The 24,072-nt window shown below is 45.9% G+C and overlaps 1 protein-coding gene across 4 annotated transcripts in view; it reads left to right on the top strand.

The window, feature by feature from the left end:
- The window catches only part of GRK5 (G protein-coupled receptor kinase 5), a 228,051-nt gene extending 226,895 nt beyond the window's left edge, over positions 1–1,156 (top strand). For all 4 annotated transcript variants that reach the window (XM_037804840.1, XM_037804842.1, XM_037804841.1 and 1 more), the window contains one exon: positions 709–1,156. In XM_037804840.1, the coding sequence (XP_037660768.1) occupies positions 709–807 (99 nt within the window). In that variant the 3' untranslated portion in view covers positions 808–1,156. The remainder of the gene's footprint in view (positions 1–708) is intronic.
- Positions 1,157–24,072: the final 22,916 nt, after the last annotated feature.

Here is a 24,072-nt window from a genome sequence, read left to right as displayed (position 1 = left end):
GTGAGGTCCTTCCAGAAGCTCTCCCAGCCTCAATTTGCCCACATGAAAAACTGGGATAGATTCAGCGAGGTGGAAGGTGGTGGCTCCGAGCACATTCCCTGGTTCTAGCATCTACCAAGCACGCGCTCCTTGTTCTCTCCTTCCCTCTCCTGCAGCTTCCAGGGCCCGTGGGATACCAGGAGAGGCCGGGAATTAAGAGCAAATAGCTCCTACTTCTGGAGTGCCAGGCACTTTGCTAAAGCCATTTGCATGCATGACCTCATTTCATCCTCCCAACAAACAACCCCGTGGAGAAGCTGCTCTGAGCCCCACCGACCCGCACGGGGACTGTTGATTAAATAACCTGCCCGAGGCCACGCAGCTGGGAGGGGGTGGATTTAGGCTCGCACCCGGGAGATCTAACTCCGGCCTTCAGGGTCAAACACTACAGAGGTTATAGGAGGGAACACCTGCTCCCAGACTTGGGGTTCTATGGATTCCACAGCTCTTCCCAGGCACCAGATAAAGCCCTCTGCCCCAAGGAGGGGGCTCTGGATCTGGGTCTGCAGGGGGTCCAGGCAAAAGGCAACGAAAAGCAGGAGGGGGAGCCAGTCAGAGCAGCCCTGTCCGGTGGCCCCCGTTCCAGAGTCCCCCGAAGGGTGAGCCCCAGGGCTTGACTCTGCCAGGACTGACTCATTCCTCTCTCTCTCTCTGTTTCACCTCCACCAGCATCAGAACAATTCCAAGAGTTCGCCCAATTCCAAGACCAGTTCTAACCACCACATAAATTCAAACCATGTCAGTTCAAACTCCACCGGAAGCAGCTAGTTTCAGCTCTGGCTTTGCAGTCCACAGTGCAACCAGCTCAAACCCTTCGTTTAGAAGCGGAACTGATGACCAGGGGAGCGTCCGCTCTGGCTGGATGGTCGGGGTGTCTCTCCAGGAGCCGGGGAGGGAGGCCGTCAGACTCCCTCGAAGTGGAGCCTCGAGGTTTCTCAAAGAAATTTCCACTCAGGTCTGTTTCCAGAGGTGGCCCTCAAGCCGGTGTGGATCGGATTTGTCTTTGTCAAACATTGCAATAGAAATCCACTTGGATATGACACTTGCACGTATTTTAATAGCGTCATAACTAGAACTGAATTTTGTCTTTATTATTTTTAAAGAAAAATTTTGTAAATTTCTCTATTGTCTCAGTTTACATTTTGTATATTTGTATTTAAATGAAAGTCAGACTCTGAGGGTGTATATTTTCTGTGCAGCCACTGTTAAGCCATGTGTTTTAAGGCATTTTAGGGGAGGGGAGGGGGAATTTACCAAAAAAAGAAAAAAAAATGTGACTTAAGACTTCCAGAGCCTCAAATGAGAAAATGTTTTTATTAAATGTAGAAAATGATTCACATTTCACCTTTAAAGGATTGGTTGTATTTACCTACATCCATCTCCATAACCTTTCCCTCACATTGATACCACCATTCTGTTGGTTTATAATATACTGAATTAAATGCTCAGACACACTTGGGACGTCTCCCCCAGCTGCAGCGTCCTCTGTAGGGGTCGTGGAGTCACCCGGGTTGGCTCTGTTGAGTGTCCACTTCTTTGAGTGACCCACCACACTGCTCTCACTTCCACCCCTGCCTCCTCTTCCTCCAGGAAGGCGGCTGTTGCACAGAGCTGGGTGCCTCCAGCCCAGTGGTCCCTGGTCTTTTGTCCTCCTAAGCAGGTCCTGCCTCCTAAAGCCAATAAGTTTTCAAGAGGCTCACATTTAGGGAATTTTTTTGTTTTATTTTACTTTCGAGGGGGGCATAGTGGTGATAAGTCATGAAACCCCAAGTGTCCCAAACCCTTACAGCCAACGAGGAAGCAAGAGTCAGTGGGGTCACCCTGGAGGACCCCCTGCGTGCACATCCCATGGGGTCTGCAGGAAAGAGGACAACACGTCTCTGGCAGAGACACCCCAGAGGAGATGGCAGGCGAGTCCTTAAGTTTTCACGGGCCTCGAGAGCGTCACAGAGCCCCACAGATCAGTGGCCAAGGCAACATGGAGATGGGGTGGTTTCTCCAGGCAAAGAGAGGCTTAGACACCAAAGAAGTTCAAGACAAACTCACTGCCACGTCCCAGGGAGAGGTGGGGCTCCTCACAGTTCCAGGCACGAGCAGCCCCCAAAGGATAGGGTGGGTTTGCTTGGCCAGGGCCTCTGAAGACAGTCCCCGGGCCCTTAGAGCCTGGTCATCCAGCCCCAGGGAGCCAGTGGCTTCCCCCTGCTGCCTCCCTCTGGTGACAAGGAGCACATGGCCCTCGCCTCCGTCCAGGCCAGGGAGAGCCTTGCCCACTCCTCTGCCTGCCTGCCTCCCCAGGGTCTGACTCTGCCTCAGATTTGGGCTCAGCCACCCAGCAGCTGCCAGGGCTTCTGCTAGGGTAGGCCCTGCCCTGGTGCATCAGCACCTCTCGTGAAAATGCAGATTCCTGGGCTCCACCCCAAACCTACTGCAAGGGAGGCTCTGGGGGTGGGACCTGGGAATCAGCATCTTTAAAATACTCACCAGTTCATGCTGATGCACCCTGAACTGTGAGAACTGCTGCCCTCAGTGGGGTTCAGTTGTGACTACCCCAAACATCATTCTCTGAGTGAGGCAGGCAGCTTTGGGGTGTCACCTTCTGGGAGGAGAGAGCAAGTACACAAGCCCCATAGGTGTCTCCGTGCTCTTTCCCCAAACTTTGCCAATGCTAGATTTTGAGGTAATTTTGCAAACAAATGGGAGAAAAGAAATAGTTGGGCATCCCTCAAATCCCTTTAATCCACAGTATTATTTTCTTCAAGACCAACTCATGGTCTCATGAGGCTGCCTCTTGGGCTAACTGCAGGATAAATGCCCACAGCCATATACAGTTTTTGCCAAGGAAGTGACATCGCTTTGGACACTATTTTAAGATCCTCAAGCTCTTGCCGACCCTCCTTTCATAAGAAAAAGAAGGACGGTCCCCTGCCCAGAACAGTCACTAGCCCAAGGTCCATCTGACCCTCCTGCGTAGAAGAGTTATTCTTTTTGCCCAATTAATAGCCACTCAACCCTTACTAAATGGACTGGCATTGAGAAGCATGCACTTTTCATGCCTGAGAGCCAATGCCCCCCATTTTCAGTAGAGAATCCCCCAGAAACAAGAAAGAAACCATAAATCTGATTGCTGTGTTTCTGAGTCACAAGGGCTCAAATGATGCTAAAGCACAGGTCCTTGCTTTGGCGATCACCTGAGCCTTCCTTCTCATTCACACCTGTACTCCTGCGAGTGTCCAGGGGACATGGGGTAGGCGTTACTTGGCCTTTTAAATCCTCCTCTTCCTTTTGCCCATTGCTTTGTAACAGAGAAGGGAAGTCCTTATTTAGAGCAGTGCCTGAAGATCAGATCCACCAAGTCCCTGAGGCATCACAGGTTCTGTCCCCATCCCTTCCCCACCCTACTGTTACTCCACTCTTCTTTTCTATAGCTGCATTTTTTTTTTTTTTAAAGATGTTTTTAAACAAAACAAAAAGAAAAATCTTCCCAACCATTCACCTGTCTGGGAGGAGGTTTATTTGGACAATGAATGGATTGAAATCTTTTTTAATGTACTTGAGCTCTTTGAGGAAGAGCCTTTCTTTCTCCAAGTGTGACATTTTTCTCTCCGGACGTTAGCTGGCTCAGTGCCTTTGAGGTGAGACGCAGGGTCTTGGAGAAGCGTCTCTGCTTCCACTTTTCAGTAGACAAGCTGCTGTCCCCAGCGGGACAGGGGTGGGTGCCGTGATCACCACAACCTTTGAGCACACTTCGGGCCCCCTCAGGGAACTGAGAGTCACCCATAATGTCGCAAAGACCCAACCCCTGCCTTCAGGGAGGATGGCATCCACGTCAGACATAAACTCATTCTCTCATCATCCTTGGCCGGGAACATGGCTTTTTACACTAGCCTTCTAGGGTATGGATATCATTACTGTATCTTAAAAGCAGCCACAGGAGGGTTTGCCTCTTTTCTGAAATGCCTTGCTCCTAACATGGAACCTTCGATCTCGGAAGGGTGGGCAGGCAGCAGGGAGGCTACGCTGCGGGGACAAGTGGTGGCAGTGAGCTCTGGGGACAAGCACATGGACGCTGCCCTGCCTGCCCTCAGGTAAGCCCTCGTATGGCCGAGGTTCTCCCTCCAGCCGGAGGAGCTCCGGCCCCAGTGCTGAAGCGCTTCTTTCTTCCACGCCTGGTCCTTTCCTGAGAGGCCTGGGTCCTCGTTCTGGTTTCCCACCTCCTTTTCCAAGTGAGCTGCTGGCCCAGCCCATGTACTGACTCTCTACGGAGAGGGCAGCGCCTCAGGGAGCCTCTAGGAAACACCATGTCCTTCTCGAGCCTGGCGTCCCAGGCCTCGCCAAGGAACGGCAGCTTCCTGGGCAACCGAAGTCTCCCCAGGTAAAGAGGTAACGCCGGTCTGGATGGCATTTGGCTCTCCTCTGGGGCTGCGTCTGTGTTTGCATATCTGGATGAACATTTGTACCCTTTCAAGGGCAACCTCTTTGGGCTGTCTGCCGTTTCCGTGCCCAACACTCTGAGATAGGACCGTCTAACTTTTATCCTTTGTTATGGCAAGACAGTGGGTATGAAAGCTTTGTATGTTTTGAAGCAACAGAGCTGCATGAGCTCAAGAATCACAACAAACTCTCTTCTTCTGATCACAGCAGACCACAAGAGTGAAGCCTCGTCCCCAAAGCAACTTCTGCACTTGCTTTAACTTCCAACCAACCAACCAACCCGCTTTTGAAGCCCAGACGTGTACAGGTCGGGCACCTGCACAAGCACAGGGTGTCTTATCTGGTCTGACTTTAAAGGCTCCTGCTGGGGACAATACTTTAAAGCATTTGAAAATCTAGCTCTCCCTAGGAGGGAAAGACACTTCCCCAAAAGAAGACTCTATAAGCCCTTCAATAAGTCACTCTCATAGTAGATCAAAAGCAAATGTCAATTACAAGAGCTTAGTGGCTGTTGATATCGTTAAAATAATAATCATCCTAGTATCCAAAGGTTCCTCTTTTTTTCAGGGAAATTTTAACATTGGTGATTGAAAATAGTTCCATTTATGCAGTCATTTCTGAAGATAACAGCTTTTGTTCTCCTGCTGTTCTGAATCGTTGTATAGTCTGTCTAATACGTCACAGCGCTGCTGTATCTAGATCAAACCACTGTTGTTTTTTGTTGTTTTTTTTTTTAAGAGAAATAAATTCCCTAATGAAAATAACACTGCCTCTCTTTCCTTCTGCTGAGCTCTGGTTCTGTTTCTTCTGCATGTACCGTGCACCCCCACGATGCTGCTACCTGTCGCTGCAGCCCTTTCTGTTCACCCTGTGCCCCACCCAAACCTGGTCCCCACACTGACCACCCCCCAAACTGCCTACAGAGGGCCCTGTGGGAAGGGCCTAAGGGCACGATTTGAACCCTCTCCAGCCTGATGGCGTCTTGCCCCAACCCCAGTAGATGGCTTCTGAGTTCTCCAGCCCCCGGTGCCAAGCAGGAGCAGGATGAGAAGGCCCCAGTCAAAACTAGCACCTTGATGCTGGACAGGGCATTTGCACCTGCCACCTGGCACATCTTACACGGAAGACACCATGATTCAGAGATGGGCACTTCAGTCCAGCAAGGGAGGGCGGCCACGGTGCCCTGGAATCCAGAGCCCCAGTCTAGGCGGCTTCTGCAGTCTCTCCACTGGCTGGGCTCAGTGGGGGAATGAGGAGGTCTTTGGACTCAGACAATCCCTTACTGGCAGTAGGACCTGAAGCAGCTCACTTGATTCTGTGCTTCAGTGTTCTCATCTGTAAAATGGGCCAACACCTGTACCTTGGGGCTACTAGAGGATTCCATGAGGGCCTGTGTGATGCCCGGGACAGAGGTGACTGCCATGGCCCTGTCCCCAGGAGCAGACGCACTCCCAGCAGGACTGGCTCGAAGGTCGAAGGTCGGAGGCTCATTTCTGCCCCGACTCTTGGTGAAGCTCTGGGTGGCCATTTACATGATGTCATACAGAAGATTGGGATCACCATATTTTCCCCTTAGCTCTTGTCTAAGTGGAGGAAAGTGTTGGGGCCAAATCTGCTTATTTGGGGGTGCTCTTCAGAATTGAAGAGAGAAAATGAGGGGCTGGCTGGCAGTGGGGGTGAGGCAGGAGGAGTGGGTGTGACTGGGAAAGGCCTCTCCTGGATGCAGGGAAACCCAGTCAGCTGAAGAGCAGAGCAGACAACAGTGAGTGAGTGAAGACTTCATGGGGGAACATGGAGGGGTGGGGAGTGCCCTGAGCCTCTGAAGCGGGGAGGCCACTCCACCATGGAGAGCTGAGAGGAAACTTCTTCACAGGAGCTCTTTCTCTGGGACTTTCTCCCACTTCACCACCCCAGGAACCTCCACGGCCCCAGCCAGCCTCCCAGGTGGACAAAAGCCGCCACTCCCCATGGGACACGTGATCTGAGGGAGAAATTGCAGACCCTCAGCACAGGCCAACCCAGGCCCCTTCGGCCCACCTCACCATTTATACCATTCTGCCCCTGCCCTGACAGGATGGGGTCCCATCCCTCACCTTCACAGCCCTCTTTTCAGGGCCCCTTCCCTCCTCTTCACTCCAGACAGCCATGGATTTGCTTCTTCATTACCAGAAAAGGCTTGAAGTGACCATCCCCAGGGCACCCAGGAGCTTCAGGTCATTGTCCTGGGGTTGCTACAGGGGTTTAGGATCTGCCTGCCAATTCTGGAGGCTGTGAACAGAAGGGGCAAGTTGGGGGCCTGGGACTAGGCACTCGGGCTGCAATGGATCAGGGATCCGGACACCACTTAGCCCAGTGTTTCTTCAAGACAAACCTGCCCAGGCCTGGGCACTCGTCACGGGGCCTGGCACTGCTGCCTCAGGAGGAGCCCTGGGGAAGAGGCCGTCCAGCTGGCTTTGAAGGGCGAGTTCTCGCTCCCTGTTGAGTCAGTCAACAAGGACCTACTGAGCCAACTACCCTGCCCACAGCACTGTCTTAGTCAGAGAAAGCCCCTGCCCTGTGGAGTCTGTGCCCTAGGGAGCTGTTTTAGATTTCTAAAGCTGCCAAAATGTAATATACCAGAAATGGACTGGCTTTTAACAATAGGGATTTATTAGGTTACAAGCTTAGAGTTCTGGAGGCGTGAAAATGTCCAAAGCAAGGCATCAACAGGCAATGCTTTCTCTCTGAAGACAGGCTACCAGCGATCCTAGGCTCCTCTGTCAGATGTGCATGATGTCCACTGGTCTTTCTTTCTCTTCCGGGTTTCATTGCTTCCAGCTTCTGGCTTCAGTGATTGCCTCTCTGTTTTCTGTGGCTTTCTCTCCCAGCTTCTGTGTGTGTGTCCTCTCCCAGCTTCTCAGTGTTTCTCTCTGTTTTCCATCCTCTTCTAAATGACTCCACCTGGGGCAGGCCCCAACTGAAATAACCTAATCAAAAGATCCCACTGCAATAGGTCTATACCTACAAGAATGGATTAACTTTAAGAGCATGATCTTCTGGGGTCCATAAATCCTCACATCACCACAGGGGCCATCAGCTGACACTGGTAAATGAACCAGAGGGCACGGGAGAGTAAGGTCAGCACCTCTCAGACCTTAAGGAGCACAGACCTGTGTGGGGACGTTAAAATGCAGATTCTGATTCAGTAGATCTGGGGCCTAGTGAGTTCTGCATTTCCAACAAGCTCCCTGATGCAGCAAGGCCTCTGAACTGCAAACCAGAAAGTCAGGTGTGGTCTTGATTTAAACCAGGACCACACTCCCCTTGCCCTCCCCTCCGGCCCCGCCTTGTGAGGTGCGCATGTTTTGTTCAGAAACACTTAAAATTCGCTCTGCCTTAAGGAGCGCTTACACCAGGAGTTCTCAGTCTGGCCCCCTGGCAGGCAAATCAGCATCCTTGGGAAATGCAAGTCCTCGAGCCCACCCCAGGCCCTCTGAATCAGAAACTCTGGGGTCCAGGAACCCGTTAACAGCCCCTTGGGCGATTCGGATGCACACTCAGGTTAGAGAACTACTGGTTTACAAAGTGCTTTCATATCATTAAAACCTCCTGATGCCTCAGAGCAGCCAGGCAAGGAAAGACCAAGAGGTGGATGTTCTCATCTGCAAACGGAAAAAGCTGTGTACAGTTGGCTACCGGTTTTCTTACAAACTGAGAGAGGGGATACAACACAGAATCATATTGCCATATATTTTTCAAAATGAAAGGATAAACCACAGAGAAAGAGAGAGAGAGAAGGGACTGGGACAGAAGCCAGACTTCCCTGAATGTACATTTTTGTAGATTTGACTTTGGAAGCATGCAAATGTCTTACATAATTATGAAATAAAATTAAATTTTCAAAATCCCTAACAATCAAAAGAAAAATGAAACAGAACTGTATATGCAGTTGGTAGGATAATTATACAAAGAACATTCCCAAGTGATTTTAAAGCACAGAAATGTGACTGTGCATTCTTACAGTGGGGCTTACCCTAGGGACAAAAAGAAGTGCCAAAAAATCATAAATTGTTTTCACTAATCATACTGTTAGCAATAATTTGGGCATTATTATCTGCAACTATTATGTATTACAGAGTAAAACAAGTAATTACGTCAATGTCGTTAAGAACAAAGGTTTCTGATGTAAGGAAATAAAAATATAAATCAAAGAAATTCTGTAAAAGTCATTTAAACCAACACAAGATAAAATTTTTCTTTAAAAAATATTTATCCTTTAGGAATAGTGACCAATCTGGCAGCAGGCAGCACCGTGGGGTCCAGACTGTGACTTTCCAAATACCGTTTCCCACTAAAAGCAACAGGGTCCTTGGAGAAATGGTTGGGGAAGGAAATGTTTAAGCATGGGACAGCTTGTTATACCAGAAAACAAGGAAGCTATCAAAACTACTAGAGTCGTGTCAAAGGCACCCAGGTCCCAACTTGAAAGCGTTTCCATTGGCCACAAAAGGGACAATTTGAGCATTAGTAACAATAATAACTCAAGATTAAAACAAATACATTTAGATCCAGGAGTTCACAATAATATACAAAATAATATTTTAAAAAAGAACAACCTCATCAGTCACCTTTGGAGGGTTCTAGAGAACTAACATGTTATTTGAAAAACTACTAAATAATGGGAAAGAACCAAGTCCCATCTGTCAGCCAAATAGTGATGGAGTTTAACCCAGGGAAAAGGGCAAACATGTTCACTCTCACCACTTCTGGACAATATTGTCTTAGAGGCTCTCTTCAATGTAATAAGGTAAGACAATAAATAAAAGACATTAAAATTGGGAGAGGATAAATAAAACTATCTATACCTGGAAATTACACGATAGCGTACAAAGGAAATCTAAAGGAATCTACAAAAAAAAAAAGAAAAAAACAGAACAAAACAATGCCACAATTCAGCAAGGTCTCAGGATACAAAGTCAATATATAGAAATCAATTGTATTTTTATGTATTATCAACAAACCCCAGCAGGTTATTTTGTAAAAATTGGTGGTCTGATACTAAAAGATATATGGGAATGTAACAGACCTAGAATAATAGCCAGAACAATTTTGCAAAAGAAGAACAAAATTGAAGGATTTATACCACAGATTTTAAGACTTAGCATAAAGCTAAGTAAACAAGACAGTGAGATACTGTTGTTAGACAGACAACTACATCAATGGAACCAAATAAAACTCCAGAAAGAGAAGCACACTTATATGATCAATTGATTTCAACAAAGGTGTCAAAGAAATTCAATGGGGAAAAGAAAATCTTTGCAACACACGATGATGGATCAACTCAATATCTGTATTTTAAATATTGAACCTTGATGTAAATATCACACCATTCACCAAAAATAACTCAAAATGGATTACAGACCTAAATGTAAAAGTTAAAACTATAAAGCTTCTAGAAGAAGATAAAGGAGTCTGTTTTGTTAACTGTTGGTAGGCAAAAATTTCCTAGACCAAACACATACAAAACTCACTAACAATAAAAGAAAAACTTGATAAACAGAACATCACTAGTCACAAACTTCTGCTCACCAAAAGACACTGTATAGAAAATGCAAAGGCAAGCCACAGACAGAGAGAAAATATACATAATACATATATCTGACAAAGGACTTGCATCCAGAATATATAATGAATTGTTACAAACTTATAATACAAAGACAAACAACCTAATAAAAATGGGCAAAAGAGTTGGACTGGCACTTCCCAAAAAGGAATCTAAGAATGACTGATAAGCACATGCATACACAGTCAAGACTTTCAGTCATTGGTGGAATGTAAATTACAACCACAATGAGCTGTGACTACACACCTGTAGAAAGGCTAACCTGTTGGTGAGGGGTGGGGAGCAATGGAAACTCTTGTTCCTCGTGATGGAAATGTAAAAGGGTGCAACCATTGTGGAACACAGTCTAGTAGTTTCTTATTAATATTAACCTATCTTACAATCCAGGAAGTCCACTCCTAGATAATTATCCTAAAGGAATTAAAATATATGTCCACACAAAGTCTGGGTCAAAATGTTTATTGCACCCTGGACACAGCCACAGAATGGATAAGCCCATTGTGGTATATCCGTGCAATGGAATACTACGCAGCAATAAAGAGAATAAACTACTAACACCACAGTACGAATGAATCTCAAAAAATTGTATGTGGAGCAAAAGAAGCCAGACACAAAAGAACACATATTGCAAAATCCCATTTATATGAAGTGCAAAAACCAGCAAAACTAATTTGTAGGGGAAAAATCAGAAACAGGTTGCCTCTGTGGGGTGGAGAAAGATAGACTGGCTGGGGAGATGAAGGAGCTTTCTGGGATACTAGTGTTGCTCCAGCTCTTGATTGGGGCATGGGTCACGTGGCTGTATTTAATGTGGATCACCTCAACTGACCCATCAAACTGGTCATTAAAGATCTGTGCATTTTACAGTATGTAATTATACCTCAATTAAGAGACTTTTTTTTTAAGTTCAGTTTTATTGAAATATATTCACATACCATACAATCATCCATGGTATACAATCAACTGTTCACAGTACGATCATATAGTTATGCATTCATCACCACAATCTATTTCTGAACATTTTCCTTACATCAGAAAGAATCAGAATAAGAATAAAAAATAAAAGTAAAAAAAGAACATCCAAACCATCCCCCCTCATCCCACCCTATTTGTCATTTAGTTTTTGTCCCCATTTTTCTACTCATCCATCCATACACTAGATAAAGGGAGTGTGATCCACAAGGTTTTCACAATCACACTGTCACCCCTTGTAATCTGCATTATTATACAATCATCTTCAGGAGTCCAGACTACTGGGTTGGAGTTTGGTAGTTTCAGGTATTTACTTCTAGCTATTCCAATACATTAAAACCTAAGAGGTGTTATTTATATAGCGTGTAAGAATGTCCACCAGAGTGACTTCTCGACTCCATTTGAAATCTCTCAGCCACTGAAAGTATTTCGTCTCATTTTGCATCCCCCTTTTGGTCAAGAAGATATTCTCAATCCCACAATGCCGGATCCAGATTCATCCCCGGGAGAAGAGACTATTTTTTAAAAAGAGATTTAAAACAGGTTAACCAAATGCAATGCACAGACCTCACTTGGATCCATATTCAGAAAATAAACTGTAAAAAATTATGACATAACCAAGGAAATTAGAATACTGAGTAGATATTTGATAGTGTTAAGGATTGTTTTGGTGTGGTTACATTTCTTTTTAATGAGTTATCTTTTAGAAATAAACACTGAACTATTTAAGGATGGAATGATATCATGTCTTGCTTTTGCTTCAAAACAATTGGGAAGTGAGGGAGGACAAGTCGAGGTGACTGGGGGGGAGTGTATGTGGACCAAGATTGCCTATAAATTGACTGTCAAAACTGGGAGGTGGGTTGAACCATGTCCCCCACAAAAGGCATGGTCAGGTCCCAACCCCTGTCCTGTGGGTGTGGAACATTCTAAATAGGATCTCTCCAAGATGTTACTCCAGTTAAGGTGTGGCCCAACTTAATCGCGTTAGGCATTAATTCACATTGCCGGAGTCCTGTATAAACAGAGTGAAAGTCAGACGGAGAGATGAAGCCGCAGGGAGCAGCCAGAAACTGGAAGTCGTACCCGGAAGAGAAAGAAGACACCGCCATGTGCTCTGCCATGTGATGGAAAAGTCAAGGAGCCCCAAAGATTGTCAGCCAGCCAGAAGATACCCTGGAAGGAAACAAGCCTTCTAGCCTTGCAAATTGTGAGTCAATAAATTTCTGTTGTTAAGCCAACCCATTGTATGGTATTTGTTTTTAGCAGCTAGGAAACTAAAACAGTTTTATTGGGTGATCATTATACTTCTCCCTCCACCTTTGGGTATATTTGATGTTTTCCACAATGAAGAGTTTATCCAAAAGAGTTATTGGCAGTACTGGCAGTAGGCCCGGGATTCCCCTGAAGCCTCCAGACACTAAATTCAGTGCCATACTCAATGCATAATATTAATAGCTTATTATCTGTCAGGCTTACAATCTGTGGTGCTGTGATCCACATTTAATGCAGATGATCTCATTTGACCCTCTCGACCACCTGGTGAAGGCTGATTACATTTACTATACACAAATTAGGATATCAAGACTTGGAGAGGGTAAGTAACTTGCCTGAACTCTCCCAGCTACATGAGTGGGGGAGCTGGGACTTGAACCCAGGCAGTTCAAACTCTGGAGCTTGCATGCATCATCACTGGGTTATACTTCTGCTGTAACGAAGAAATTGTTTGCTCTTCCCAACCACAGGCAGTAATTTCAGAAGGACACACACTCAGACAGGAAATGCCAGAACCCAAAGCTCAACGAGGCATCGATTGTCTCACCCGATAACGTCACTGTATAGAGAAACTGAGGCCAACTTCAAATCTGAGAATGCGTGTACTTGCCTGGCACTGGGCCTGGCACATGGGAGACATTTAAAAGACTTATAATCTTCCCTAATCCACCCCCCATAAAAAAAAATAACAGCGAAAGTGATCATCAAGAACATGAGGCCAAGCCAGAAACCCTGATGTTGGGTTTGGACTCATTGTTGAGTGTTGGAACAGAGCTGTTCCCAGCCTCGTTGTCCAAGTTCCTGCTAACTTGAAAGAACATTTGTCGTTGGCTTCAGCAGAAACACCATCTGGACAGACAATAGCGCTCAGTGCAGATGGTGAGCAGCCAGATTACCAGAGGCAAGTGTGCTCGCCACATGTTTGGCGTTGATGCAATGCAGGGCGACAGGATACTCTTGCCTGGCTCCTCCCAGCTACTTCCTCTTTCCCGTCCTGTCTCCTCCGTGGCTGCTGAGGACCAATGGCAGAGTCAGATTTCCTAGGGTGCCCTTGTGGGCTAGAGGGGACTTGGCATGGCCTGGGCACCAATTGTGCCAGCGTGCACCCCCGTTTCCCGCCCCTACCTCTATCTGTACTGTAAAAGTGTTTAGGAGAAATATGATATGGACAAAGAATAATATCAACAGTGACTATTGATTGCCCAGCACCAGACTAAGATCTTTGATGTGTCATCACACTCAATCCACTACCCTTGCAGCAGTGCTATTATCGTCTCCATTTTACAGATAAAGCAATAGAGGTTTCTAGAGGTAAAATAACTTGTCAGGGATAAGCCCCTGGGAAGTGACAGAGCATAGATGAAATACCTGGCAAAACCCCATGTTTTTAACCCCCACTCATCACCATCAGCATTCTGGATTTGGCTTTCAAAATATTCATAGCCTCTTGGGGCAGCAGGTTGCATCTGAGTGGGGAAGAGTCTTGAGAACTGATCCCAGCCTGTCAGCAATTTTGGAAATTATCAGTAGCTTCCCCACAATATTGCCACTAATGGGGGAGGGGGGCAGATTTTTCAGCCAATAGTAGGAAATATACTCGACAAGCTTGTGAAAATCACTTTATATTTAATGTGGATTTCTTGGGAACAGCAGAGAGTTGGTCCTATTTATTGAATTAGACAATCTCTCAATCTCAGCCTTTTAACTGGTATTTTAGAGCATTCACATTTAAAGGATTTATGAATATGGTTGGAATAATTCTACCATCTTGTAAGCAGTTTTCTATTTGCTCCATTTGTTCTTTTTTCCTTTTCCCTTCTGTCTCTGCCTTTAGTGGGTTTAATTGGTCATTTATTATTATTCCCTTTAACTCTTCTATTGACTTATTATTTATACCTCTTTTTAAAAAGCCTTAGTGGTTGTCATAAGGTTTACAATATACATTTTTAAATAATCTGCAATTACCTTCAAATAGTATTATACTGCTCTACAGTGTAATGAAAGAAACTTTAAAGTGTATTACCAATTCCTCTTTCCCATTCTTTGTGCAACTGATGTCATGTTTCACTTTTACACATGCTGTAATCACACAATACATTGTTATTACTTTTGCTTTAAAAATCAGCTATCTTTCAGAGCAATTAAAAATAAGAAAAACTATCTTCTTTTACCTTCACGTATTACACTCCCCAGTGTTCTTCATTTCCTGGGGTAGATCCAGCTCTTTCCAGCTCCATCTCTGAGCTGAAGCCAGTGGCTAAAACCACGTTAAGAGCTTCAGGGTGTGTCAGCGGGACCCCCGGCCGTGCTCCCCGCTGCAGGCAGACCTGGGTTCCCCACTGTCCTCTGCAGCCAGGACGGGCCTCCTGCCGGCGTTGGAACCCGCTCGGGCCCACTGAGGCCCTAGAAGAACCCGGGGAAGGCGGGTTAGAGACGGCAACGCCTCCGAGGTGCTTCCGGGTGCTGGGAGGCTTCGGGGCCGGGAGAGGCTGCACAGCTCTGGGTGGTGGGGGGCTTTGGGGTCTGGGGAAGGGTCTCCCTGGGGAAGAAGCGAGGCCTGCGAGGCCCAGCAGCCGGGGTGGGTGTACGGGTCGGCGGCCCTTCCACTTCCGATTCTTCCTCTCCCCAGACATCCCTCCTTCCAGTTCTTTCTCAAAAAGGTGCCAGAGCGCGCTTTTTTCACATTAGAAATCCCTCTAGCAGGCTCTTCCCCTTGGAACTGTAACATGAGGAATCAGCATTCCCACCCCCCTCCCCGCCCCTCACCTCAAAGGGGTGCCCCAAAGTAGGGGTGAGAGGGGTCGCGGTGGACAGATGAACCCAGCTGAAGTAGAGGGAAAAGCTGCCATTGAAACAGAACTGCGGAAAAACTCTGAAAACGCCCCGCCCTGGTCCCTGAGCCAAAGGCGGCCCCCCAGGCCGGGTGCTGAGGGGGACCCCTTACGCCACTCAGGGCGCGGGAGCCGGGTGGGAGCCCCGGAAAGAAGCAGGAGCCGCTTTGCCTCAGTCCCTAAGCAGCCGCCCAAGAGCAGAGGCGTCTAAGGAAACCATATTGCGTTAAAAAAAATAAAAAAAGTTCCTCCTCCCTTCTATGGGTTCGTGGGCCCTGGTTCTGAGAATTCCCTGAGACAAGGGGTGGGGGTGGAGGGCAGCAAGAGACGGGTGGGTACTGCCTGGGCTGGGGGCTGCAATGGGACATCAGGGAGGGCCCACACCCACCTTTGTGGTCGTGCTGAACCCCTGGGGAGAGAACTCTAAGAAACTCAGACCCTTCTGTAGGCACCATGTTCTTGAATTACCTCAGTGGGCAGAGATGCCCAGATCAGAAAACAAGGGCAATCATGCTTGACATGCTGGTGGGAACGAGGAGGTTGGCTCTGGGGCCACCCGGCGAGAAGGGTCAACCTTGAGACAAGGAAGCAAGGCAGAGGCTCGGGTTTGTCCTTGGGGTACTCCTTCCCCACTCTCAGAAGGGATGATTCTTTTTGGATCTTTGGGTGATGGGAACATTTTCTTGGTCCTGCTTCCAGCTGTGTCTTTGTACCCTGTGATGTAATTTCCTCTAGGTCCCCACCTTCGGGAAAGTCTGTTGGAGATGCAGGGCCTTGTACTGGGGGCTTAGGGGTGGGGGGTGCACAGAGGAACTTGGAGCTCTCTCATGAGGCCCCTCTGCTGAGGCTGCCTAATAGGAATGGCGTGGTTCTGGTGGTTTTGGAGATCAGGCAGAGGCCAGCAGCAGGGAGACAGGGCCCAGGACAGGGTGACTGGAATGAGGGGTGCTCACAGCATGAAGTGCCTGCCCAAGGGAAGACAACCCCCTCCCCACTGAAAGAAGGTGAGCCTCAAAGAGAGCTGGAGGGAGGCAGCCAGGACACTCCACATTCCAGAGCACAAACTGATCACTTCACTCTCCTGATAGAACACTCCATAGCAACCCAGTACCCTTAGAATGAAGTCTGGGGTGTGGACACCACTCACCTCTCCAGCCTTATCTCTTTTGCTCTCCCTCCTGATTCAGAGTGGTTCTGAATTACTTGCATTTCCCCAAATGTTATGCCCAGAACACCCTTCGCCCTCTTTATAGCTAACCCTTCCTTACAGTCCAAGTCCTCACTTAGTCCTCCTCTCCTCTGAGGAGCAACCCCTTGCCTGCCTGGGCCAACTGTCCTTCTTTGTGCTCTTACTCATACTCCGCTGAACTTGGTGGTTCACAAACCTGCCCTACACCCCCCATTAGGGCTACTTGAGGGGTGTGGTGGGCAGAATAATAGCCCCCAAGGATATCCACACCCTAATCCCTGGAACCTGTGACTAGGTGGAATTATGGTCGCTAATTAGCTTACCTTAAAATGAAGAGATGATCCTGCATTTTGGGTGGGTCTGGTGTGATCATGAAGGACCTAAAAAGTAGAAGGAGGCAGAACCATTGGTGCCAGGGTGATGTGGGATGAGAAAGACTCAAAGGGCCATTGCTGGCATTGAAGATGGAAGGGGAGCTGTGAACCAAAGAATACAGGCAGCCTCCAGAAGCTGGAAAACACAAGCAACCTTCTCCCCCAGAGCCTCCAGAAGGATTGCAGCCTTGCCAACACCTTGATTTTATTCCGGTGAGACCCACATCAGACTTCTGTCCTCCAGAACTGTAAGACAGTAAACGAATGTTGTCATTGTGTTTGTTGTGTACATGAGTAGTCCATTTCTTTTTATTGCTGTGTAGTATTCCAGTGTATGGATTCACCACAACTTGCTTATCAGTTCACCAGTTGGTAGTCATTTGTGCCATTACTAGTTTTTGGCTATTATGAATAAAGCAGCTATGAACATTCGATCAATGTCTTTTTGGACCCAAGTTTCCATTTCTCTCAGGTAAGTACCTAGGAGTGGCATTACTGGTTCTTATGGTAAGTGTATATTTAACTTTCTCAGAAATTCCCAAACTTCCCAAGTGGCTTTGCCATTTTTGCATTTCCACAGCCACTCATGAGAGTTCCAGTTGCTCTTTGTATTCATTTCCCAGGGCGGCCACATTAAATTACTACAAACTGGATGCCTTAAAGCCACTGAAATTTACTCTCTCATAGTTCTGGAAGACAGAAGTCCTAAATCAAGGTGAACAGGGATGGACTCCCTTTGGAGTCTCTAAAGAAGAATCTGCTCCTTGCCTCTTGCAGCTTCTGGTGGCCGTCGGCACTGCTTGGCTCGTGGCTACAGCACTCCAACCTCAGCCCCTGTGGTCGCATGGCCTCCTTTTCTTCATGCATAAGTGCCTCTCTTCCTCTGTCGCTTATAAGACACTTGTCAATAGATTTAGAGCCCACCCAAGTTACCCAGGATGAGCTCATCTCAAGGTCCTTCACTTAATTCCATCTGCAATGACCCTTTTTCCAAATAAGGTCATGTTCACAGGTTTCAGGGGCTAGGGCATGGACATATCTTTTAAGGGTCCACCATCTACCATTCAACCTACTCTACTCTCTGGCCTCACCAAAACTTGATGTGGTCAGTCTTTTTATTACCTAAGGGAATGTAGCTTTGTTTACTTTTTTTTTTTTTTTTTTTTGATACCTGTTCCAGTTTGCTAATACTGCCATTATGCAAAATACCAGAAATGGATTGGCTTTTATAAAAGGGGTTTATTTGGTTGCAAAGTTACAGTCTTAAGGCCATAAAAGTGTCCAAGGTAAGGCATCAACAATAGGGTACCTTCATTGAAGGAAGGCCAGTGGCGTCCAGGAAAACCTCTGTAAGCTGGAAGGGCATGTGGCTGGTGTCTGCTGATCCTGGGTTGAGTTCCAGCTCCTCTCTCAATTCCTGTGCATTCTTCAATATGTTGCTCTTGGGGCATTTGTCCTGTCAGCTTCTCCAGAACAAAAGTCTGCTTTCAACAGCCGTCTTCAAAATGTCTCTCTAAATTGCAGCTGCTCTGCGTCTGGGCCTGTGTGGCTCTTTTCAAAGTACTCCAGTGATCCAATTAAGACCCACCCTAAATGGATGGGGCAACACCTCCCTGGAAAATATCCAATGAAAGGTCTCGCTCACAGTTGATTGAGTCACATTTCTATGGAAACACTGAACCAATAGGTTCCAACTTAATCAACACGAATACGTCTGCCCCCACAAGATTACATCAAAGAACATGGTGTTTTGGGGGACATAATACATCCAAATTAGCACACTACCCCTTCCTCTAGTTTAATCACTTTCCTGATCTTCAGGGACGTCTAGACAGTGACCACCCTAACTTGTTCACGTTGAAAGGGGATGTCGACTTTATGCAAAAAGGGGACACATCTAGTTGATGTTCTTGAAGAGGCTATTGCCCCTGGGTTTTGGGATTTAGCTGGCATAGGAGTTCCCTGAAGGATTTATGTTTCTGAAGAATAAATTAAGTGAGTAAAACTTTTATAGAGTCTCAGATAGGGACCCAGTATTCTTTAAGGTTTTCGGGACTACTGTTGACTTGGGCTTACCACGCTGTGGTCATTTGGCGTATGTAGGTGAAGCTTACATAGGAGTAACCTCCAGGACAGCCTCTTGACTCTATTTGAATTCTCTTAGCCACTAAAACCTTATTTTGTTGCCTTTCTTTTCCCCTTTTTGGTCAAAAAGGCATTCTCAATCCCCCAATGCCAGGGTCAGGCTCATTCCCGGAATCAGTGTCCCAAGTTGCCTGAAAGACTCATTTATCTGGGGGGTCCTGCCCCATGTCGGGAGGAGGGTAATGGATTTATTTGCAGAGTTAGGAATACCTCTCCTTTTGTGTCTGACTTATTTCACTCAGCATTATATCTTCACGGTTCATCCATGTTGTCATATGTTTCAGGACCTTGTTTCTTCTTACTGCTGCATAGTATTCCATCATATGCATGTAACACATTTTGTTTATCCACTTGTCTGTTGAAGGACACTTGGATTGTTTCCATCTCTTGGCAATTGTGAACAATGCTGCTATGAACGTCAGTGTACAAATGTCTATTCGTGTCACTGCTTTCAAATCTTCTGGGTATATACCAAGAAGTGGAATTGCTGGATCATAGGGTAATTCAATATCTAGTTTTCTCAGAAATTGCTGAACTGTCTTCCACAGCAGCTGTACTATTATACATTCCCACCAGCAATAAGAGCTTCAATTTTTCCACATCATCTCCAGCATTTATTGTTTCCTGTTTGTTTAATGGCAGCCATTCTCATTGGTGAGATGGTATTTCATTGCAGTTTTGATTTGCATTTCCCTATTGCAATTCGAGGCCCCTTTCCCTTCCAAATAAATTTGATAACTAACTTTTCCAAGTCTGCAAAGTGATTGTTGGAATTTTGATTGGAATTGTGTCTAATCTGTAGATCAGTTTGGGTAGAATTGACATCTTAACAATGTTTAGTCTTCATATCCATGAACACGGAATATTTTTCTACCTGTTTAGGTCCTTTTTTATTTCTTTCAGTAAAATGTTGTAATTTTCTGTGTAGAGGTCTTTTACATCCTTGGTTAGGTTTATTCCTAGTACTTGATTTTTTTAGCTGCTATTGTGAATGGAATTTTTTTTTTTTTTTTTTTGATTGCCTCTCCAGTTAGGTCATTACTAGTGTAAAGGAACATTACCGACTTGTGTGCATTAATCTTATATCCCACCACTCTGCTGAATTTATTAGCTCAAGTAGCTTTGTCATCGAATTCTCAGGGTTTTCCAAATAGAAGATCATATCATCTGCAAATAATCACAGTTTTACTTCTTCTTTCCCAATTTGGATAACTTTTATATCTTTGTCTTGGCAAATTGCTCTGGCTCTAGCAAAATGTTGAATAATATAGGTTACTGTGGGCATCCTTGTCTCATTCCCGATCTTAGGGGGAAGGCTTTCAGTCTCTCACCATTGAGTACTATGCTGGCTGTGGGTTTTTCATATATGCTCTTTATCATATTGAGGAAGTTTCCCTCAATTCCTACCTTTTGAAGTGTTTTTATCAAAAAGCAATGTTGAATTTTGTGGAATGCTTTTTCAGCATCTATTGAGATGATCATTTGATTTTTCCTTTTTGATTTGTTAATGTGTTAAGTTACATTGATTTTCTTATGTTGAACCTCCCTTACATGCCAGGAATGAACCCCACTTGTCATGGTATATAATTCTTTTAATGTGCCTTTGGATTCAGTTTGCAAGTATTTTGTTTAGGATTTTTGCATCTATGTTCATTAGGGAGATTAGCCTGTAGCTTTCCTTTTTTTGTAGTATCTTTATCTGGTTTTGGTATCAGAGTGATATTAGCTTCATAAAATGAATGTTCAAAAGAGTTGGAGCCAGAATGGTATCAATTTTTTTAGAAAGTTTGGTAAAATTCCCCTGTGAAGCTGTCTGGCCCTGGCCTTTTATTTATAGATGGATTTTTGATGGCTGTTTGGATCTCTGCTTGTGATTGGTTTGTTGAGGTCTTCTATTTCTTCTTGGGGCAGTCTAGGTTGTTCATGTGTTTCTAGGAAATTGTCCATTTCCTCTAAACTGTCTAGCTTGTTGGCATACAATTGTAAATATGCCATTTACAATTAATTGTGGGCTCAAACTCTGTGATGTTATATGCTAACTTGTAGGTTTCAGGATTGACATTAACCAGTTTTGATCAAATCTAGCAATCTTATTCTGACATTCCTTTTTAAATGACTTGTTAATACCCAACTGTACTCTTCAAACCAATTTTACCTTCTTTCTCATTTCCTCATTAATGAGTTTATAAATCTTTGACACACATTCATTCTATGTTTGTATAAAGGCATGTATTTAACTTTTTGAGGATTTGTTTTGACAATGGACGAATAAAGGGAACATGACAATAGGTGGCGAGTACATCCCAAATATAACTTTGCACATTTTATTGTGGCTTCTTCCCCCTGAACTGTAACACTTGTGAAAGCAGACACTCACCTGCTCTGTGGCCTCAGCATATAGCACAGAGCTTGGCATAGAGGGCTCAATAAATATTTGCTGGGTGGTTGACTAAATGAAAGAACCTATATTTTTTCAGTGTTCCCAAAGCAGTGATTTGGGGCTTACATAATCAGCTCAAGAAAGGTTGGCAATTGGGTCCAGCTTCAGAAAGCTATTTACAGAATCAAAGACTCCTAGAATAATCCCCCAATTCTGCCTCTGTTTCCTAAATGTGACATAGCAAAGTTGCTGACCCAAGTAGAGGTTCAATAAATACTAAACCTCCATGGGTACTGGTGGCCATATGATGCTAGGCCTTTGGGATACAGGTGTGAAAAGGATCCAGTTCCTGCCCTCCAGCAACTCACAGTCTAGTGATTGGGGGGAGAAGGTGCAGACACACGTTCATGACAAAGTGTGAGAAACGCAGGAAGATATGCATTGAGATTCCCCAGGGAATTCTGAACACTGGCTGGCAGTCTCCCTAGAGGAGATTGTAGCAGTCGGTGTTTTTGTCTGCCTAACAAGCACTCCCTCATCTTCCAATGGCAAACCCTGTCCCCTCAGCCATGGGAGTGGGCACGTGACTCAGGCCTGGCTCACCGTAATACCCCATCCTCTGGCATCACGACCGGCAGAGGGCTGGGTCAGGCACCCTGACCAAAGCCAGACCAGTCAGAAGCCTTCCCTGGTATTGATACAGAGACCACAGGAGAAAGAAACTCCCCTTTCCTGCTGCTTGCCAGCCTAAGCCTCTCTGAGAAGGCCTCTCTGCAGCAGGAGGAAACGAGGCTGTCCACAAAGAGAAGGAGCTCTGGCAGGTTCCTGTCCCACGGTCCTATCCCAAAGGCTCTGGTTCCTGAAGCATTTTCCTGAATTCTGCACTCTTCCCAGGGACATCAGCAGCTTTTTCCCCACTATTGTGAATTGATTTTCTGTCACTTGCTACCAAAGGGAATCCTGCCCAAATATACTCCCTTTCGTGAAATCATAACAGACACATTTAGCTTTGCCTTGATCATTGGGTGTGATCACTGGGACTGGTGGCAAATGCTGAGCACATCTGGCCTCCATTCTGTGGGATTTGGGAACCTGGCTGGGTATGAAATCCCAGGCCTGGCAACAGTGAGCTGTGTTTACACAGAACCCTGCTTGATGGAGACGTGTCTCCTGCCCTCCTAGGCGCTCTGAGCAGTTCACGGTTTCACTGCTATACCTCAGACCAGCCCTGAGGGATGATGCAAAGGGAGGTTGTCACCTGTCCTGACCTCCGAGGAAACCAGGCCACAGGGGCCTGAAGGCCTGGGGTCCAGGGGTCACTCAGCTCCATCACCTTGTGGGGGGGCCTCGTGGACACGACCAGAGGCTATACCCAGCCCCGAAACCTGAAGGATGGTTCATCCAACAACTTTAAATTTGTGCCCCTTTACTGGACACCACCTGTCACAAAATAACATGATTAATTATGCTATTAATTCTCAAATTACCTCATAACATACCCTGTTCCATGTGCATGTGTTACAAGTAAGAATTTGTTCATGGTAGTTATTTCTTTTAATTTTACAAATTGTTTATCCTTTTGTGACATTTAGACTATTTTGTTTTTAATCTAAAAGCTGCAAAATGGACAGGCCCAGATGTCTGTCTCCCTTGGAGAGGCCCTTGGTTTGTGGGGTCTCCAAGAACTGCACCATCTCTCCCATGCTTAGTCCCACGCTCAGTCCACCCCTACCTGCCCTGACTCCCCCAGGAACCATCTGATGCTTCAGGTGGACAGTCCTACCTCCCTAATGTTGGGAATCTGACTCTCCACCTGGGTCAGAGCCATGATCCATCCTGGATGGATGGGTTTCCCTTTAAGAGGAAAATAGTCTTAAGTCCCAGAAACGAGGGTGACTGTGACCTCATCTTGATTTGCTGTGTGACCTTGAGCAAGTCCCTTCTTCTGGGCTTCAGTTTTCTCATCTATAAAATGGGGAGACTGGACAACCCTACCCCCCAACTTGCAAATTGGGATATACAGAGTTGTGATTATAGTACAAAGACACAGTGTCAACAGGTAACATTTTCCTGGAGCATCAGATTTGTTCCATGATAGTTACTTTATAACACTATTTTTAAAATCTATAAACCAATAATTTATGGAGAAGAATTCAAATTTGCATGAAATTATAAGATAAAAGACATTGAAAATGTGTGTCCTTGCCTTGGTTGCTTGAGGCAAAACCTATGACTCCTGTGACTGCACAGGGCCCTTTCCACGGGACCATGGACTTCCCTGGCCATGGACTTGGGTGATGGGGGCAGTTCCTCCCCATTCCAACAATCTACCAGACAGCTGCAGCTGGTTCTGCTTTTCCCACCTACCTCACCTCCTTTTTATTTTCTCTTTGATCAGAAGGTGGCCATTTGTAATAATAATAATAATAATAATAATAATAATAATAATAATAATAATAAATGAAGCGATGAATGAAGGCTGAAAAATCCCAGTGATACCATTTTTATTGCATTCTATGTACTCCCTTAGAGTTATGAAATCCAGATGCTCTAGGACAGATGGATGGATGCATGGATGCATGGATGCATGGATGGATGGATGGATGGGTAGGTAGATGGATGGATAGATGTGTGGATGGGTGGGTAGATGGTTGGCTGGATGGGTAGGTGGGTGGGTGGATGGATGGATGGATAGATGGATAGATGGATGGCTGGGTAGGTAGATGGATGGATGGATGGGTGGATGGGTGGGTAGATGGATGGATGGGTGGATGGGTGGGTGGGTGGGCAGATATATGGCAGCCATGATCCTATGGACACAGAGCCCTATGTGC

The sequence above is a fragment of the Choloepus didactylus genome, chromosome 15, assembly GCF_015220235.1.
Source record: "Choloepus didactylus isolate mChoDid1 chromosome 15, mChoDid1.pri, whole genome shotgun sequence".
NCBI lineage: Eukaryota > Metazoa > Chordata > Mammalia > Pilosa > Megalonychidae > Choloepus > Choloepus didactylus.
This window is presented reverse-complemented; position numbering and strand designations above follow the sequence as displayed.